The following is a 19,874-nucleotide window of genomic DNA, read 5'->3' as shown; positions in this document are numbered from 1 at the left end:
GAGGCGGCAGCGGACCTCGCGCGGCCCTTCATGGTGAGGGGGTAGGGGCGCGCCGGGCCCGCTGAGGGGGGCGGTCCCCGTCCCGGCCGGGGAGGGCGGGGGTCCCCTCGGCGTGTGGCCGCGGGGATGTCGGAGCCCCCGGGAATTATTTCTTCGGCGCCTTCCCCGCCGTGTTAGTAGCACCTCCTGTCTTGGGATGGTTCTTCCCGCTGCGAGGGAAAGCGGGAACTATCAGGCGACTTCAAATATAGGGCGGAAGGCGTGCTGGGTGTCGGGGCAGGCGTGGGGACGGGCTGCTGGGAGGGGGGTGTGTGTGTGCCACCCCTGGGGGTTTTCCAGCCCCGCCTGGGTAAAGCCCTGCTCTGACCTCAGAGCTGGTCCTGCTCTGACAGGAGGCTGACCCCAGACAAGGTCCCTGCCAGCCTGAGGTAGCCAGAGATTCTTTGAAAAGCCTCCAGAGACGGCAGGAGAGGTCACTTAAACTTCTGGAATAAACCTTGTTGCTGGCGAAAGCTGGGTGACAGCATCTGAGTTTCACCTGTGGTGATTCAAAAGCTCTGCCGAAGTTCTCAGTCAGTGCTGGAGCTGATGCGCACGTTTAGCCCTGAGGAGAGTTTAAGCTCTCCTCGGGAAGGAGAGGATTAAAACGCCCAGCGGTGTTTGGAGTTCTTCATAGCTAGAAGCTGGGGGACCCTTTTCCTTCAGAAAACCGTTGCTTCCTGTTTCTGACCAAGGGAAGTACGGCTGCATCTTCCCCTCTGTAACGTTCATAAATCTGACATGATATACAGGTGTGTTTTGTCTTAAACACATACTGCTTAAAAACAGATGCAGTATTATTAGTTTTATTTAGAGTAGGTTATTACATGAACCTTGGTAAGCCAACAAATTAATCAATGAGCTATAGCAAGTGATCTAAATTCTAGTCTAGCAGAAGTATTGTACAAAATCCTGCTCTACTGCATCACAAGCAGCACTTTACTTGTAACACTTGTCATTACATAGCAAATTGTGAAGGAGTGTTACCATAAGGTTAGCTAACTAAGCCTGATATACCACCACTTTGTCACTCCCCGATAGATATTAGTCCTTTGGAGATCCCTCCTCCCTCCCTCTCATTTCTTCCAGTCCCCCAAGAACCACCAGGCAAGAAGCTGCTCGTGCTGTAGCTGACTCCCAGTTCTGTGTGTGCTACTGGTTAGCCAACCAGTACTCATGTATCTGCTGGGTAGGCAGTGACCACATTGCAACACGAGTCTGTGTGGTGCTGGGTTTTCTTCGGCATGAGTGCTAATTTGGACACGTCTCTTCAGCCTGCAAAACTATATAAACCTAGAATCTCAACATTTCAGTCAAGTTTTACAGAATTTGTTGATGATGGCAGAATTTAGGGAGGGTGTGGTGTTTGGGAGGGGATGTACAGGTACCCTGGAACTGTTCAGACCTTTTTTCCTTATGAAACTGGTTAAAAATTGCAGTTAGAATTTGAAGGTTTGTAACTTTGGGTAAACCCATCATGTGTGATTGTACAAAACATTTTCCATTGTTTAAACCAACTTTCGTCATCAGTATGTAAGGAATTATAATCTCGGTCCTTCCCTCATCGCATGTTTGTCAGAGGAAGCCAGGACACATCAACTTTTGTTGTTTGGGTTCATACATTTGATATGTTTGAGCTTGCATGTTGCCTTAAATCAAAAGGATGATGATGTTCAGAAATTGGCACCTTTTCCTATTAGTGGTCCTTTTATTATTTCTGTATCAGGTGTCCCTCATCCATCAACAATGAAGTGACTTCAGTCTCTGCACAGAGCACACTGTCAAGAAGAGCTAAAAGCTTTAGAATAACTGTAAGTAATTTTACCTAGGCTGACAAAAACCTTTCTGCCAGAATGAGATAAGTGCTGCTGGTGGATTTTTGTAAGATTTGCAATTGCATTATACCATTACCTCAACCAAAGCATCAAGCTCACAGGTGATGACTTTAACCTTGTGTCTCTAGGCTTTTCCACATTGTGTTAGGTATTGGTTAAGGTTATGCTTTTTTCTGAAGATTAAAGAAATGCCGTGATCCAGAAGCTTTTAAGCATTAGTTTAACTTCAAAAAGACACTTAAAATTAAGGATATATGAGTTTACCAGGTTCAGGTTCTAGGATGGAAGGATCTGATGGCTTCCTGTTGATTTGTCTTGACTGAACTGTTAAATTAATGCTTCTCTTCTTGCCACTTCAAATTTCTCTTCATAATCAGATTGTGTTAGTTACTGGAACCTTTGATTTGCTCACTTGCTCTAAGACTGTGAACTCCAATGACTCTTACAGACACCTGCTATCCGTCAACTATATTTGGTCTTTAATAACCACATTAAAAGCAAAAAATACCAGAAACAGAGAAATTACTTGTATTAGTCCTAGCTTTACAGCAAAATAGTGTGCAATTCAAAATGGCAGATGCTACTGAAAGAAACCTCCAACTTTAACCAAAGCTGGCCATTGTTGGTCTCTGGCATAGAGGGAAATGTTGTTATTTCCAGTTTCCTTATTCACAGGTTTCCTTTCATTGTATTGCCCTTTCCCGTTTGTGGGAGAAGAGCCATGAAGAACCGTTCCTCATCTCCCCCTTTGCACGTCCATGTGGATGAAAACACCCCTGTCCATGTCCATATTAAAAAGGGTCAGAAAACCACACCTGCAAAATGCCAGGTAGGAGTGTGTGGCTGGGTGTTTTTAAGGGCTACAAAGAGGAAGGTGAACGGTCCTAGAAGCACCACAAAATCTTCAAGGTCTGTTTTACCATTGTATTAGAACTGTAAGACTTGAATTCATATTCAATGGTGCATTTTCAGTAACATGTCTTCTGTGTTTAAGACAATTTAAGTATGATATAGAATATATAGTTACTTTTCATGTTCAAGTGTGTGATTGTGAGGAGTGTTGCTTCCCATGTGATGTGGTTTGGGGGAATTTTTTTTTTCTTTTGTTTCCTGGATTTGTGTCCTGACAATGGTTTTTCTTTGGCTTCATCACTATTTCTGTAGGAAGGGTTTGGGGAAAGGTAATATCTAGGTGTTTCAAATTCCATCTTCATTGTATTAAAATAAATATTTTTAGATAAAAAAAGAGTCTGGATTCAAACTGTCTTCTGGCATTAAGCACCTTCTCAGTCCTCTGAGCTATGCAGCAAAGAGGATCTCTTCATAGCCTTATCCGCAGTAGGTAGAAGGCAATACTGGAGTTGAGTATCTAGCTATTTCATATCCTCTTTTATAGCTGGATGTTTATGTAAAGTTGTTCTCAAGAGGTGATGGAAGTTGCTATCTCATTCTTCCTTATGTGCAAACATCCTGTTCTAAGCACTCTATTAATTTTGTGTTTGTTGCTAATGGCAAATATCATAACAGGCTAGGGCCTGACAGTGAGATCAATGACTCCTATTAGTTAATTGCCTGTAGGGAATATTTAGAACATCTGATTTTTCTGTAAGGTTAGAACTGTGCAAAAACACTTTAACTTTCCTTCAGTTAGAGCACCTCGAGTTCAACACAAGTAAATGTGGATTTATTAGTTGACTGCAAAGCAGGGAAAACACATCAGGGGCTTTTCATAACCAATCACACTGCACTGTTCTTTTTTCTCTGGTGGTGCTGTTGTCAAATGATATAGCTGCTCTTTTGTGAGTTGAATCTGGAGTGGAGAAGGGATCTCCCAGGTTGTTCCTTCTTCACGTGAATGGGTTGTATTGCAGTATATTTTGGTGTATCTCCATACAGAGGAGACTTCCTTTCCCCCCTCCCCGAACTCCCAGCCCTGGCCTACTGGGTAAGACTCTCGTCACAACACAAGTGCAGGTATCCCGGTGATATAACAGAGTTGCTATGTGATAGAGAAGAATGTACTACACCTAGCCATACTGTCAACTGAATGTGCAATAACCTTTCCTTCTGGCTGGTGTTAGCCTCCTCTGATGGCTGCTGGCTTGTCTTATCTGATGTATCATGTGAAACACTATGTGATTTTTTGTATTAATAAACTTTCATTTGGTTTTGCAGCACCAAAAATTATACATGGTTCCTTAAAAGTCTGTGATTTATTTTATTTTCTCTTTCTTTAGCAAAAGCACAAACAGAAAATGAAAGGGGATACCATAAGCACGTGCCGAGCTGTGCGGGTGAAAACTAAGGCCCCCTGGATGCCCCCAGGCAAAACATCTGTCCGGGAGTCCACCTGCAAATGGGAGGTATGATTGATTTTTCTCTTTAAAACAAACTTTCAAGTTTATCTGAGATTGAAGAGAGCAGTTGTGTAGTGAGGGAGCTGGGCTGATCTGAAAGAAGGCTACTATCACCTACCATCCATTTTAAGTGTCTTCTTGAAATCTTTTTCACCTTTTAATATAGAAAAATTGGAAATTAATTAGCAGCCTATGGCCATATCGTGCCTTTCTGCCTCTAGAAGCCAGACAAATTTATTTGTTTATTGTAGTTTTATTAGTCCCCTTCAAAATCTCATCTGGAGGCACAGCAAGCGGCTGCTGTTCTTAGTCTCTTCCAAAGCATGGAGCATTTGTGTAGTATTGTGTAATATTTTCTTTCTCATGGGTTGATAGTTTTGCCATTTGTATTCCTGGCTCTTCCTAGATAAGAATTTGAATTTTCATTAATTTTTCTTCTTTTTCCATTCTAGTCTTTCTGCATTCTTGACCTTTCCCTGATGGAAATCAAAGAGCTGTTTACAATTTTTTTTTTTTCCTTACTAGCCCTATTGCAGTGATGTGACCTGGTCTCTGTTTGTGGCAGAGTTAGGGTTAGAATACTGTTATAACTTTATACTAAAAAAATTATGCTCTTCATTGCTTTTCTACTAGGGACCAACTCACCGCCTAGAAATTACACCTCCAGATTCAGAAAAAATGCTGTCAGTATTGCGCTTGAGTGACCTCTCTACAGATGAGGAAGATGCAGTTTACTGCAAAATGAACAAATATGAAAAGAAGTTAGATAGCCTGATGAATGTGGTGGGAACACTGAAGAATGAGGTGAGGAGATAGTGTAAAGTTACCTGCTTACTCAGGCTTTGTAGCTGATTGTTTGGCACTGGAGACTGGAGTCAAGTCTTGTTGCAATGGAAGATTACCCAGGCCTTTGATTTTTTTTTTTTTTTCCTTCTTTTTTAAGCAAGCTAACCAGTCTGAGTTGTTTAGAAGAGCTGAACTATCCTAGGGAGAAATTTACTAAGCCCTACTATGAAACATTTTAAAATATTATCCATTTAATAAGGTATTGCTGTGCTTCAGTTTCCAAATAATGTCTTTTCCCAAGCCCCAAATCTGAAAACTGGTCCTTCCAGAAGGTGAAAACTACAGTATGGTTATGTTTTATTGTCAAAGAACCCACTTAACAAGATTATTTCTTCTGACTCCGTTTCAAAAGGTGCAACCCAGTGATGTTGTGTTTTCCAGATAAATAGTCTCTTACATACTTGACATAATTTAAAAAGTGGCTAGGAGATGTTTCCAGATTTCATAAGATGCATTATTGTGGGGGAAAACTGCATTTTTAACTTTGAGTTAACACTGAGGGTAGCAAATCTTGTCGTCTAATTATTTTACTCAAAACTACATGAAGTTCAAATCAGTGAATAAGAATAGGATTTGAGTCAAGTAGATTCTTCTGTTAAGTGTTTTCCATTTTATTTATACTACAAAATTTAATGGAATTACTTGTATGATTGTAAAACAAAAATCCATTTTGATACTTTCAATAAGTTAATTAATAAGTTAATCTAAATGTTTGATGGTGTCACTTAAATCCATGGTGTAAGATCACATTAATTTTGTTAGCTTTAATTCTGTATAAGCCAGGGAATTGCCAGTGACCTTCTTTTTTTTGCTGCAAAAAGAAACAAGTCCAGTACAGTAGTTCAACCCCCCTCTACGTTCTCTCTTATTGCATATCTTCAACTGTTTGTAGTGCTCTTAACTGCCACATGGGATGCACATGTCATTCATGAGGAGCAGTAGTCAACTTCTGAGCCCCATTCAGTTCTTGAGTAGTCTGTACACAACTCCAACCACACTACTAGCAGTGACACTGAGCTGTCACAGAATGTCCTGGGAAATCCAAAATGGGTAGATGGAAACAAAAATGCCAGGGACTATTTAGGTTGATTTCACCCAGTTCCCTGGATCTCACAAAGCAAGTGGAGCAATGGGAGGCATCTCCAGCATGTGGACTGCTACCAGAGCTCCTTTCTTGCCATGTTTGAGGTCTGTCACATGTCTCGTGGTTGATGACAATTTTTGGTGTTTGACTTAGAGCCAGGACACTTGTGTCTCCCAGTGTTCATGGGATGGGAGGTATTTCCAGGCAATAAGTGAGTTATGCCCTTTGTGTGCAGGAACAGCCTGGAAGTATCTAGGCAAAAAAAAAAATCACTTTAAAAGCACCTGGTTTGTCTTAAGTTCTATTTAAATATCTTCATCAGGCCAAGCTTCAGAAAAAGGAGGAACAGCAGCAAATGACAAAGCGTCTCCTTGAGGAGCAGAAAGAAGAACTGAATGAGGTCACACAAGAGCTGGTAGAAACAGAACATGAGAATACACTGCTCAGGCGCAATATTGAGCGCATAAAGGAAGAGAAAGATCTGACTGTGTAAGAAAGCTCCAGTTGTCTGTAGTTACTGCAAGTAGCGGTGTTTACAGGGCACCTACCTCCTTTATTGCTAACATTACTTGAGGCTGTAGTTTATACCCTGGGTTGCAGTGCTGCTGAAGAACTGATGTTCTTGGGTTTTTCATCACCTTTTAGAAGGGGGACTTCAGATGGCAATAGCTGCAGAGAAGGGCTCTAGAATGATTATTGGAACGGAAAAAATACTGAGAGGAACCTGAGAGCGATTGGCTTGTGTGGCCTACTGGAGGGTCATCCTAGCTCTGCAGTTAATATCTTGAAGGTTAAGAGACACTGTTTGAATTGGGATGATACTGGTAGAGCAACAAATGAATAAACATGGAGCTGAAAACTAGAGGAGAATTTTTGGCCTTTGTGAAAATCACACTGAGAGAGGAGTGACAGCCCCTGAGAGGACTGAATCATTTTTTTTTTTCTTAGTGACCTGAAGGTCTCCAAGTCTAATGTTTTTGTATCTGCTTTGTATCTAAAGAATTAGGGAAGTTTGTGTCTCCAGGGGGACACTAGTGTTTTAAGAGAGTTAGTTTTATTTTTTCCTTAAGATCACTTGGAAGTTAGTACTGGGTATTCCTTTTTCAGAAAACTTTGTGAATGCTTCTGAGATTAATAGCCCTGGCTAAAAACTTTGAGCAGTATATCTTGATGTGCTTTCCTATTTCATGTTCAGCCATTTGGAGTCTTATTTCTGGTGTGGCTTAAGTGACCAGGAAAAGCACAGCATTGTGTTTTGGGTTTAAAGTGTGTGCAGGCTTTTGTATAAGCCCAATTTGTCCCCCCTAAATTCCTGTTTCATAGCTGTGATCCTAGCAAGCTTCTGGTTTCTACTTGCTGCTGTCAGAAGAACTTCCACACTTGGAAGAGGGTAAATCTTAAGTAGTGTTTGTTTAGAGCTTTTATCCTCTGATTTGAGGGTTTATGTGAGTTTTAACCCAATCAACTGTATATCAGTAGTGATTGGTACAGCTGTCAAAGCTTCATGTTTCTCTGATGGCTTAATTCTCATTACAGGCTACAGAAAAAGTACTTGCAGCATGAGAAGGAGTGTTTGATGTCCAAGCTGAGTGAGGCAGAAAGGGATGGAGCAGCAGCAGCCAGGCAGATCCATGCCCTGAAAAATACAATTGGGAGACTCAACATTGTAGGTGTTGCCTTTTTTGTTCTTGCCTTTGCTATATTGGCCTGTTATATGGTTGTCTTACAAATGTAATATTACAGTTGCTGATCCAGAAAGATATATGGAAAAGTGGAGGTTTTTAATATGCTTAAGACGTTTGCTAGTTTTGTTTGGAAGTGGGGTATTTACTTGCAGCATCCAGTCACCTTCTGCACACGTGGTGCTGACTATTTCACTGCTTATGCTTGTATCAGCTTCATACATTAACTCCAGGTGAACAATTCCTCTCATTTTTTGTTGTTGTTGTTTTGTTTTTCCTCTAGGAGAAACACATGAGCAGCTCAGACATTAACACACTGACAAGACAAAAAGAGCTTCTGCTCCAGAAATTGAGTACCTTTGAAGAAACCAACCGGACACTACGAGAACTTCTCAGAGAGCAGCAAAACCGGGAGGTGAGCAGTGCTGTGTGCTTGAACACAGGAGGCTATGTTGTCTTGCGGACTGAAGTGGAGTTTGAGAGCTTTTAACTGCTCTTTTTTTTTTTTTTCCAACCCTTCTGTTGACCCAGTGTCATAAAGAGTGGTTAGGTTTTTTTTTATCCCTGTCTACGTCACACAGTAAGACTGACTTTTCTGCTGTGAGGATGTTAGAGCATCTAAGTCTTTGACTCTATTAAAAGGTATAGATGGGCACTACTGTGTTGCCAGCATTTTCTCATCTGGATACAGCTGTATCTGCTGATCATGCTAGTCTGAAACGTTACTGCTACAGTTGCGTTGGCTGAAGTCTGAGGACTAGACAAGGCCTTAGCTAATGGGAGCCTAAGGATGTTCAGAGCTTTATTTTTGTAGGCTGTAAGAGCAATAACAGAGAAATTGTAAACGGTTCTGTACTGCTTGTACAGAACAATTCTATACTGCTTGTAAGAGCAATAGAGAAATGAAATTGCTATTCCTCTTGTAGTTTATATTCCATTTGAACAAAAGCAGGCTGATGGTAACAGTTCTTTCAGCCACCAGTGAGACTGAATAAAAGGACTGAGTTCTTCCACAGGACTTTCCCTGAGTAGCAGGAGAGTTCAGAAAGATCTTAAATTGCCATCATGCTTTTTATTATAATCTTTGACTGAGAAGTGGGAAAGCTTTCTGAGATGGGTTGATATGTGAAATATTTAGCAAATTTGATGCTTCTGGGTATCTTCTGAGAACTGCTGCTGCAACTGTGAGGAAATGGTTGATTTGCCCAGCTCCATTTAAAGAATCTGTATAAAATTGACTTTTTAGTTAACAATTTTTCTCACATATTTCTTTTGTAGAAGGATGTTCAGAAGATACTGGAGCGGCAAGGAGCACTGCTGAAAAGGCTGGCTGACTCAGATGCAGAGAAAGCAGTAAGCAAACCACAATCTCTCTTTTTTTTTTTCCCCCTTTTTTTTTTTAAATGATAAAGCAGAGAGATCTAAAATGACAAGCTCTTCTTTGTCTTGTATTCAGCTGTCAAGTCTTACACTACTGCCTTTTAGACCAATAAAAGATACTTTGGCTTTTGTGGTAATCAGAGCCACTACATTGCTCCTCTGGTTAATAACCTACATTTCAAAGTGGATAGATTTTCATAGCCTTTGAAATACGGGAGCTTAGAATGGGGATAGCACAACTGAGACCTACATATAAAAGCACCATTAGGATTTACAGGTCTCAGCTATGAAGGAGAACTTAAGCCTGTTCTTATGTTTAAGCACAAATGATTCTGCTTACCTTTTCTTATGGTACTGAATGTACAAAGCAAAAATTGTACTACATGTTTCTTTAAAAAGAAAACTCTGAGGGTGGGAGAGAACAAATATCTACTGCCAAAATACGCCTGATGGTCAGGATGGTCAGTATAGAATTCTTCAGTTTGGAAATCATCTTACTGTTTATGTATGTTTATCATGTTATCCTTAGAGATAGAAAAGCATGAAGAGGGTAAGCTTTCTGTGTCTGCTTCTGTCTCTGAATGAGCGAGTGACCTGGTGCCAGTTTTTGTTCGTTCCCTTATCTGTAAACTGAGAAAAAAGTTCTTACATTGCCACAAGTTACAAAACTTGCTGTGAGACATAGGTAATGCCCTTTTATGTCTGTGGAGTATATATTCCTGTCAGATGCTCGTTATTGACCGGGTATCCTATGCCCTATTACACAAATGTATGTGCGTCCCTTTTGCTTTCTGCTTGAGGAGAATGCAGCCTGTTTTTTTCTAGCACTGAGGATGCTGTTGCTGCGGATACCAGACAGTGCGCTGTAGATCAGAGGGTCTCAGGAGGGAGGCAGTTACACCTCTTTCCCTCCAGCTGCCAACCTAAATGTGTTTGTTACTTAACATCTGAGTGGTGTTTGTTTTCCCAGCAACTTCAGATGAGGCTTCAGGAGAAAGAAAAAGAAGTGGACAATCTTACCATTCAGATACAGGCAGAAAAGGTAGTTCCCTTTTTCTGTGTTCTTCTCCCTGCTCCACCTTCCAGTAGTCCAAAATATGGGTTTGTATTTGTAGACGGTTACTTTTTAAGGGATGACTGGCTTGCTTATAAAACTAGACAGACAGCTACCAATTCTCACACACTTGTGGATTCTGTGTTCTGCTAATAAGACACCCTTCACAAGGATGAATAGGTAGTATTCTCTTTGCTTGGGCTGAATTGCCTTTCTGTTTAAGGTTCTGTTGATTCCTGATGTCAAATTCCAGTCTGTTTCTCTGTTCAGGAAGTAAAAGGGGAATGTAGGGGAAGAGATCAGATATAAAGGGTGTTATGCCTCAGAACAAATCTTTCAGGCCAGTCATTCACATGTGATGTAAAATAAATGGCTACTCATTTGTTCCCCATTTTGTTGGAGTAGAACAGCTGTGAGGGTCCATCTGAGGAAAGTGGAGGTAGCTGGAGATCGTTCAGTGAAGAAATCTGAGACTGCTACATATTATAAAGTGTTTCTTCTATTAGCTTGTTGAGGAAAAAGGTGTGCGTCTTGTTGCTTCTTATTTAGGACCAGGCAAAGACAGCATGCGAACTCTCCAAATCTATGGAGGCTGTGAGAGGCCATTTACAAGCACAGTTGCGAAACAAAGAAGCTGAGAACAATCGTCTGTCTATACAGATACGGGTATGTTTTCAGTGGTCCCTGGGGATTGTCTCTTCATTTACTCTCATGAACTGAATTGACTGACAGGGGAAGTAGCACTCACCAACTATTCTTCTGCTGTGTCTGGTAGACTGAAATAGTGGCTGGTGATGTTTATGCCACTAACACACAGCATACTTTTCAAATGAAGTAAGAAGAAGAAAATCTCTTCACTTTTGATGCATGAGGCAAAATCATAGCCTTAAGGTCTATGTGCATTAATTAGATTTTTTTTTTCCTAAGTTAATTATTGCATAATTATTTAAAAGATGGCTTTAATTTAGTCAAGCATCAAGACAGATTGTAAATTATTTAATTTGCTTTCTGGGAAAAATGCTGTGCCATGATTTCCTGTATTTGATCACACTCATGCATGCTTTCTACAGTATTAATGAGGAGGCGAAAGTTCCCCTGGTTTATCTTGTTCAAAGTCTTATGTTTAACATATCTATTGATGTTGTGATGAACATATGTATGTTGATGGTTTAGAAGAGCTTTAATTCTGTTAAGCTATATAGCTGCATAAAGCAACATTATTATATGTGAGCCTTTCAATTAATAAAGAGAATGTTCTCAGGTAGATCAAAAGACTGGTAGACCAGTATTTATCTTGGTCAGGAGAGGAAATAAGTATTTTAGAGAGCAGCTTATGAAAGAAGAAAGGAAGACTTGGAAGGAAAGGAAGCCATGTCATGCTGACATGCCTGTCAGCATTACAACGAGATTGTGTAGATGAAATGTGATTGCAAGTACCCCCAGGCTGGAGGTTGGGGGTTTATCCTAGCTCTCTCCATTGTTTCTAGGAAATTAGTTGCTGCTTTGGGTATGCAGATATAAGGACATTATTCTGTGTGGTGTGTTTTCTCCCCCTGCTGCAGAATTTGGAGCGCAGTGAAGCTCAGCATAAGGCAGAGGTGGAACATATCATGCAACAATTGAAAGAACTAAGGCAGAAGGCAGACCGTGATAAAGAGGCCCTGAAGAAAGCCATCCATGCACAGAAAGAGCGGGCAGAGCGAAGTGAAGAGTATGCAGAGCAATTAGCTGTCCAGCTAGCAGAAAAGGTACCTGATAATACAGGAAGAGAGACCTCATTTCAGATCATGCATCTAAATCTTTCACTTCTGGTAGCAGCCCTGGGGAGAGTCTCTGCTTTCAACTAATGAGATTTATTTCTGTCTTGATGCTTTGGCCCATTTATGCTAAGTTTAGGACAAATCCAGTTTTCTCAGCTGTCACTATATTCACTGCATGTCCTTAACTTAGGACATAAAATAATTTAGAACATACTAAACTAGCAGATCTGTTTTTTTGCCTGGTTCTTTAGAACCATCTGAGGGTTGACAAAAGCTGATAAAATAAAGCATCGTGGTTTTGGCTGAAAATTCTGAATAGAGTTGGCTGCTAATTGAGAAACTAGTCACAGAGCAGAAAAGTACAAAGACTTAGAGTTGTACTGGAATTTCCTGTTGAAAAACAACTGAAGGATATCAGGAAAAAGTAGAAAAGTTAGGACTAAAATCAGAAGAGAACATGGGTTTCACGCTACTTGATTGGTTTCTTTTTTCTCCACTGTTTTTAGAATTCCAGGCACCAGAGCCACTAGTAGAATCTTAGCCATGCTTTGTATTTATGATAGTTCATCTGCCTTCAAAGAGGATGCTTCTTTCACTGCTGTTATGTCTGTTGGCTGACAGTAGTGTTGGAGAACACCTCTCTGAAGGATCAGGAAGAATAAAAATAAATACTTGTCCTCAATATGTTAAAAGTCTTAGTGAAGTCTCTGCGTGCATCATGCTTACCCATATCAGCATCTCTGCATATTGTCTGCATATCCCATGTCCAGTGACCTTTTTTTCACCCTTGCTCTTTTCCTCATGTATTTCTTTTGTTTGATAGGACAGTTATGTTGCTGAGGCACTGTCTACTCTGGAATCCTGGAGGAGTCGCTACAACAAAGTAGTAAAGGACAAGAGTGACCTTGAACTGGAAATGGTTACACTGAACAGGTTAAAATAAAATTAGTGTGGAGAAACAAGCATGAATGGGGATGAGTTCTAAGTTCAAGGATAATTTAATTGAATAATTTCATTAAATTGAATAATTTAATTGGATTGCCTGTAAATATCCAAGCAAAACCAGCACTGCTTAAGGGCTAGAGCAGAATTTAGAGAGAGATGTGGCTTCTGCTGCTGACTTGCCACAGCAAAGGCAGGCTTTTTAAGGGTTTGCTGACCCTTAAAGCTCTGTTCCTTTGCCATTTTGTAATGCTTTGAAAGAATTAAGGTTATCTCTCTTTTGAGGTCTGTTTGAGATGCTTGAATGGAAGGGATTAGAAGAGATAGGCAGTATAGTTTGTGCCAATTTTTTTGTGAAGGTAAATAAATATGTTGGTATCACTGCAGTACCACTGTTGCTGCGGGAGAATATAGGTAGGTACGAGACAAGAGAGAGGTACCTCTATCCTGTGTATCTTGGAGGCAATGTATCTGGGCTCCAGGGGGACAACTCAAGTTAATTTCCAGCAGGTTAAGAAGATTGAGGTGGTAGAACAGTGTAACAGATAAGTGTGCATATGTGACTGGAGAAGGAAGATGAAAAGATAGGGAAAAGCCATGTTTCTGAAGCTAATTTTCAAGGGTTAGGAGTCTTATTCTTTCTTGTCACTTAAGGATTAATTTTCTTTCTGTATGGCAGCCGTGTTGCAGACTTGCTGGAACAGCAGACAACCCTGGAGGACAAGATGAGGGAGGACAGAGAAGCTTTGGTGGATAAATTGCATCGACAGACTACAGAGACCACTTCTTTCAAAATGGAGAATGAAAGGCTAAAGGTCAATTATTCTAGGGGTTTGAAGCTGAAATGCTAGGGAAAAAAAAGGAGAAATTATAACAAGTTGCTTGACCTCTGAGGACAGAATTAAATTGCACCCATTGCTGCCATTTATTTTCAAACCAGTTTTACCATAACCTGAGTATGACAGGGCAAGTATGCCGGAAAGAGACATAAAAGAAAGAAAGTGAACATTCTGAGATGACTGGGTTTCTTCCACGTTTTGGCTAGGAGTATCTCCAATCCAAATACTGTTTCTTCCAGCTGGGATCTTACATCTTGTCCTTACATCTTCATGCTGCTGGCCAGAGAACAAACAACAGTAGCTCATGCAGAGAGAATGGTAATCTCCAGAATAAAAAAAATGGCTGGTATTTTTCTCCTGTCAGCTCTTACCACTGTGATCTTGTAGGTGACCTACATTATTTTCTTCTTGGAAAGCTAGGCATTGATCCAAATAAGGAGTGGCCCTAATCCAAGTAGCACAGCTCATTCAGGCAAGTGGAAAGACTGCACATCCATCCCAAACCTTTGTGCCCTGCTGATGTAAATTTGGTAATCCACTGAAGTCTGGAAAGTTTTACCAACTTACACTGACAAAAGTATTTTTTTCTTAGTCTAGACAATGTTAGACAGCTAGCGTGGCATTTACTTCCAAGTGCTCAATGGAAGATGTTTTCTTTTTTAGGCTAGTGTGGTCCCAATGGAGGAAAAGCTGAACCAAGCGCAGATGGAAGTGCAGCAGCTCAAGAGCTCTGTTAGGAACTACGAAGGGTTGATTGAAACCTACAAGTCACAGGTAGGCATCTTATCAAAACCTTCAGCCCTTGCACAAACATGTTTTCTCCCTTCACTGTTGTGGCTTATTCTGTAGTGCCTTAACCCTTTGTTTGCTCTTGGAGGATGTTGCAGTTTCATATGGCTTTGGTCCTTTTGTCTTTATTAGCCTGATTTTTACTCAAATGGCAGCATCCAGACTGCCATGTGCTGTATGCCAAAGTGTGGAAGTCTTGCCTTCCTCACTATGTGCTGATAACTTGGTCATTAGGAAGAACTGACTCCCACAGCAGAGATCTTGATTAATGGAAAACAAAAGACTGGTTTTAATTACTTCACTTTTCCCTGCTCCTTTTCAAAAAGTAAAGGGGAATAGTGAGATGCTTTCTTCTGACTTTTAGTGTGCCAAGTACTGTTCCTTGGCTGCTTTTTGGGGGGGAGCGTTTTGCATATTGTGGTAGTAGGAAGACAAGGCAAAAGGGGAGAACATTTGGTGGAAAGCCCAAATTGTCCAGGTGGCAGAAGCAGAAAGTGAACTTCCAAATATAGTTCTGGAGTGGTGGTTAGTGTGGCAGGAAACTTGTTGCTGATCCTTGAGCAGTTTTAGTTACTCCAAAGCATTGCACATTTGTTGAAAACTACATATAGCAGATAAAGTATGTGGGGTTTTTTTTGAATGTCCAGGTGTTGAAGACCCGAATAGAAGCAGATGATGTGGCAGCAAAACTGGAGAAGTGTGATAAAGAGAACAAGACACTAAAGGATGAAATGAACAAGGAGATTGAACTGGTAACTATTCCTCTAAAGACTGATATATTGTAAACATTCATGGATCTTAATGTTCTGAATGTAGTGAAAAATGGCTATGAATAGGAAATAAAAGGCTTATCTGAGTTTGCCTTTTCCAATAGTTTTTCTCAGGACTTGTTCCTTCTGCAAAATTTATTGAATATTTAGCAGCTTCTTTTTTACTATATGGTGTTCTTCAGGTGTTTAAATTGCTTAGTGTGTCCTTTGCTGCAGAAATAGTGGTTTAGAACAGCGGACTATGCAGGTTACACCATTGTCTGATGTGGAACAGCTGTCCTCAAAAAAGAGCTTGTACTTCTAGTAAAATTGAAGCCCAGGTTCCAAGATACTCATTCTCTCTCCATCCGTAGGGAATGCCAAATCCTAAGAGAAAGCCTTTTGGAGTAGGAGAAGACCTGAGGCTTTGAACTCCAACACTGGCCAAATATCCGCACAGTCTCATCACGGTTGCAGACTAACAAAGCTTCACTGAAGTTGAGAAATTTTTTAGTCTTGATCTTATGAACATTTGAAAGTTCCTCATGTTCTCTTCTTTGACTGTAGGCGCGTAAGCAGTTCCAGAGCCAGCTTGCTGAACTGGAAAAGCTGCCCGAGATACTAAAGATCACAGAGACACAGCTAGCAGAATGTCAGGACCAGCTTCAGAGTTATGAGAAGAAGAACGTGGACCTGTCTGTCATGATTGCAGATCTTCGTCAGCGGGTAAGGGACTGGCAGAAAGTACCTGCAGCACTGCAATCCGCAAGTCTGAGACCAAGATGAATTTCTAATCACAGGAAGGTTCAAACTGCGTCTCTGTTTTCGTCTCTTTTTGAAAAGATTAAACGTGCACTGCAAAATAAAGGTGTGTGCTATGTCTTTGTGCAAGAAGTTAGCAGTGTAGCTGGTAGCATTCCTTACTGTTTGAAAAGTTTCTCGTCCCTCAGTGCAGAACCTTATTGGGACTTGAATAGCAGCAGTGACAACACTTGCTAATGCCAACACTTGCTTCTGTTACTTCCATTATCTTGTCAGCTTTCCCTCCTGTGGTTGTCTGCTGATAGTGCTGTCTCAACCTTGTTTTCTCACCCAATTTCTCACTTAATTTCAGGTTGTTTTCCCAGTCTCTGTTTTTTGTCCCCAGGACTGCATAGGTATTGCAGGGCAATTACAGACAGGCATGACTTCTACAACCATGCCTCAAGATGCAGCAAATGATCTTGCAGTCTGACTGCTTTACTCTGATTGGCTTGGAATTATAAACCTTCCTGGTATTTCAGACTCTAATGCCTTTGTGGGCTGCTGTCATGTATGTGGCTGCTTTTTAATGTGTGTGCTTTGCTGTGCTTACAGGTGGCTGCTCTGCATGCAAGCGTTTACAGACCTGGCTTTTCATTTGCAATACGGAAGAATTTCTTCATACCTTTCCAAACATTAACTGGAACCACCAACAAAATAGATGTTTTAGTGCTTTGCTTTTCTATCCACTGTTCCTTTTCTGGGGCTCTCCAGAAATTATGAATTGAGCATGTTTCCTTCTGGAGAGCTGCACATGTTTTAGGTGGTTGGTTGTGTGTGTGTAGAGACTACTCTGTAAAGTAATTACTTACTGTAATTTTTAGATTGAGCTCCAGGGGGACAAAATGGAGATGACAAGAGAGAGGTATCAGTCTGCCCAGGAGGAGAAAAAGCAGCTCACCTTGAAGGTGGAGGAGCTAGAAAGGTTAGAAATATTAGGCTTTCTTGCTCTCTTAACCTTCCATTTCCATCCTCTTCTCATGGTTTTTTCAGGGGATTGAAACAGCTTCAGTCTTGTTCCAGTTCCCCATGTGCCTCCAGGGTTCTGTGCATTTGTTTATCCCACAAGGATCTCTAGTAGCATTCCACTGGAGAGAGAGTTATATGTTTTTGCAGCACCTGTTATGAATGTTGTTAGAAAGGATGATGGCTTACATAGCAGATAAACCAGCTCCTTGCCCAATCTAGCCTGACAATTTTGAGGTTACCTACATATTACAGTATTTTTACCCGTGTTTCTGAATTCCTTTTAGTGACATTGTCTGGGAAAATGCAGGTATGTGGGTACTCTGTATGTCCTTCAATCTTTGAGATTTTGATGTGAGAAATGGAGAAGTGTTTCTTGGGGCGCTCACCTTTCAAGGGGGAATAGAATCTATTCCCAGACTAGTCAGGACCTGACAAAAAGGCAGACTGAAACACACTCCATTTAAAATGAATAGGTTTCCTTCCCTTATTGTCTTAACCTAGAAAACTAGAGACAACGAGTGCCCAGAATATAGAATTCCTTCAGGTCATAGCAAAACGTGAGGAGTCGATCCACCAGTGTCAGCTGCGGTTAGAGGAGAAGACCCGTGAATGTAGCTCCTTGGCACGTCAGTTGGAGATGGCCATTGAGGATGCCAAAAGACAAGTAAGTATTTTCTTGTGTTTGTGAATTTTCCCCAAACTACCTAGGCTGTAAAAGGGGAACAGCGAGAATGCTGGAAATACCTCCTCAGCCTATGACCAAATGCATGAAAATCATCATGTTCAGTGAAATACAAATAATAAAATGTGCTGGTACTGTTTGTCAGCACTTAAACCATTGAAAAACTGAACCCTGTGCTCCAGTTTACAACAGAAGAGAGGAAAACACAAAGACTGAGCTGCTGCTTATGTATGAGAATGTGTCCAATTAAACTTGATAGGGCTTTTGTGGGCAATAGGATAGGGAAAAATCATTCTTCCATAGACAACCCTTTAATATGGTTGTTCTGTTGTTACACGTAGGTGGAACAAACTCGAGAACGAGCAACGTCTAGAGAGAGGGCAGCCCAGTCCAAGATGTTGGATTTGGAGACCCAGCTGAGTAGGAATAAAACAGAGTTGAACCAATTGCGTCGGAGCAAAGACGATGTGAGTGACTTGCAAGGGATACTCTTGGTGTGCTGGTGGTGTCCTGGCAGCAACTGGAGTCCATAAACCAAGGTCCTATGGACATGCTGCAAAAATCATGCAGAGCCATGTCTGAATGTGACATGTTGTTTTATCTGTCCATGACAGATGTGTGATATGACATGTCTGTTACGTCACTAATTCAGGAATGTGGACTCTCATTTGCTTGTTACTTATAGCAATGATCTGAATGAACTTGCTCTAATCTTACATGTACGTGTACGAAAAGAATCAGACCTTTCTTCAAATGAGATTTGCACCAGATACCATGGGCAGATTTCAACTTCATTTACTGTGCTTGGTTATCTGAGAGAGATGCAATTTCTCTTCTAGAGGAAATGATTTCTTCCAGAAGAAAGAAGGGGAATCTTTCATGATGTCCTGTTTACCCTGTTTGCTACTTGAGTTTTACTTGGAATTGGATTGGCACATGGATCAGTTCAAGTTGCTTTTCAGAAAAGAATGTGTTTAATTCCCCATAACTATAGCTAATCAGTTTCAAAAGCCAAACTGATTAGCTGCTTTGTCTCTTGTTTTTATCAACGGGTTGCTGAATGGAGTTGGTAATGAGCAGAACAAATTATAAATATCATAGCACCATCTATGGTAATGTGATCTACTGCTGTGCTAATTCTTGCTGTCTTCAGCACTTTTGGGGAACAGTTTAAGTTTAGTGTGAGTAGAATGAATGCTACTGTCTTTCAGCCTGTGTTTTGTGCTTCTTTATGTAGGCAGAGCGCCGCTATGAAAGCCGCCTACAGGATTTAAAGGATCGGTTGGAGCAGTCGGAGAGCACCAACCGCAGCATGCAAAACTATGTGCAGTTCCTCAAGTCTTCCTATGCTAACGTTTTTGGAGAAAGTGCCTTGCTGGGCTCTCCCAGCCGCTCTCGTTCTTCTCCATGAGGACAATGCTCTCCTTGCACCTCTGGTTTTAAGCACAAAAGGAGCCCTATTTCAAAGCCATATATTATTTAGAAAATAGGTTGGCATTTCAGGGTCACTGTCAGGAGATGTTTTCCTCTTTTCCTTGCAGCATGAGATGATAAAATGATGGTGGCATATGTCCTAAGTGTGGGCTATCAGCAATACCGGATTGATGCTGGAGGTCTGTGTTACACCATAAACTGTGCCCCAAAACCAGATAGTTTTGCATATGATGGAAAAGGTCCTTTTCATCCTGGAAGGTCCTGATGGTTTCATCTGTTAAAACCTTTCAGTAGTTTGTTTAGCATGTTAATGTTTATTAAGAGCTCTTTTCCTTTTCATGCTTCCTTTTTCATTCTGTTTTTGTGTTGGGGAGATCATGTGGGGTTTTTTTGTTTGTGTGTGGGATTTTTGTTTGTTTGTTTGTTTGTTTTTTTAACTATTGATACATTGGATGGTGAGAGAGGGTCTATCCACCAGAAGTGTGCAGCTGAAAATAACTTAAGTGCCTGGGCTCTACACGTACAAGAGATTATCTCCTGAACCACCACAGCATTCATAAACAGTTTTATACCAGAAATAATGATTTTTTTTTTTTTTTTTTTACACTTCTTTCTTATATATTCCCTGATCC

The 19,874-nt window shown here is 40.9% G+C and overlaps 1 protein-coding gene across 3 annotated transcripts in view; it reads left to right on the top strand.

Annotated features, from left to right (window-relative positions):
- Positions 1 to 19,608, top strand: part of ODF2 (outer dense fiber of sperm tails 2) — a 20,973-nt gene extending 1,365 nt beyond the window's left edge. Inside the window, exons 1-20 of one of the 3 annotated variants that reach the window (XM_010570974.1) lie at positions 1,766 to 1,850; positions 2,550 to 2,703; positions 4,112 to 4,237; positions 4,865 to 5,035; positions 6,484 to 6,650; positions 7,698 to 7,827; positions 8,127 to 8,258; positions 9,122 to 9,196; positions 10,194 to 10,265; positions 10,827 to 10,943; positions 11,840 to 12,025; positions 12,861 to 12,970; positions 13,659 to 13,794; positions 14,482 to 14,592; positions 15,255 to 15,359; positions 15,924 to 16,082; positions 16,982 to 17,082; positions 17,628 to 17,790; positions 18,150 to 18,275; positions 19,046 to 19,608. In XM_010570974.1, the coding sequence (XP_010569276.1) occupies positions 2,596 to 2,703; positions 4,112 to 4,237; positions 4,865 to 5,035; positions 6,484 to 6,650; positions 7,698 to 7,827; positions 8,127 to 8,258; positions 9,122 to 9,196; positions 10,194 to 10,265; positions 10,827 to 10,943; positions 11,840 to 12,025; positions 12,861 to 12,970; positions 13,659 to 13,794; positions 14,482 to 14,592; positions 15,255 to 15,359; positions 15,924 to 16,082; positions 16,982 to 17,082; positions 17,628 to 17,790; positions 18,150 to 18,275; positions 19,046 to 19,219 (2,469 nt within the window). In that variant the 5' untranslated portion in view covers positions 1,766 to 1,850; positions 2,550 to 2,595 and the 3' untranslated portion in view covers positions 19,220 to 19,608. Of the gene's footprint in view, positions 1 to 1,765; positions 1,851 to 2,549; positions 2,704 to 4,111; positions 4,238 to 4,864; positions 5,036 to 6,483; positions 6,651 to 7,697; positions 7,828 to 8,126; positions 8,259 to 9,121; positions 9,197 to 10,193; positions 10,266 to 10,826; positions 10,944 to 11,839; positions 12,026 to 12,860; positions 12,971 to 13,658; positions 13,795 to 14,481; positions 14,593 to 15,254; positions 15,360 to 15,923; positions 16,083 to 16,981; positions 17,083 to 17,627; positions 17,791 to 18,149; positions 18,276 to 19,045 lie in introns of those variants that run through there. The other 2 variants (XM_010570975.1, XM_010570976.1) reach the window with 2 other exon arrangements.
- The last annotated feature ends 266 nt before the right edge of the window (positions 19,609 to 19,874 follow it).

The sequence above is a fragment of the Haliaeetus leucocephalus genome, unplaced genomic scaffold (assembly GCF_000737465.1).
Source record: "Haliaeetus leucocephalus isolate CR32 unplaced genomic scaffold, Haliaeetus_leucocephalus-4.0 Scaffold306, whole genome shotgun sequence".
NCBI lineage: Eukaryota > Metazoa > Chordata > Aves > Accipitriformes > Accipitridae > Haliaeetus > Haliaeetus leucocephalus.
Note: the sequence above shows the minus strand (reverse complement) of the source record. Positions and strands in the feature narration are given on the sequence as shown.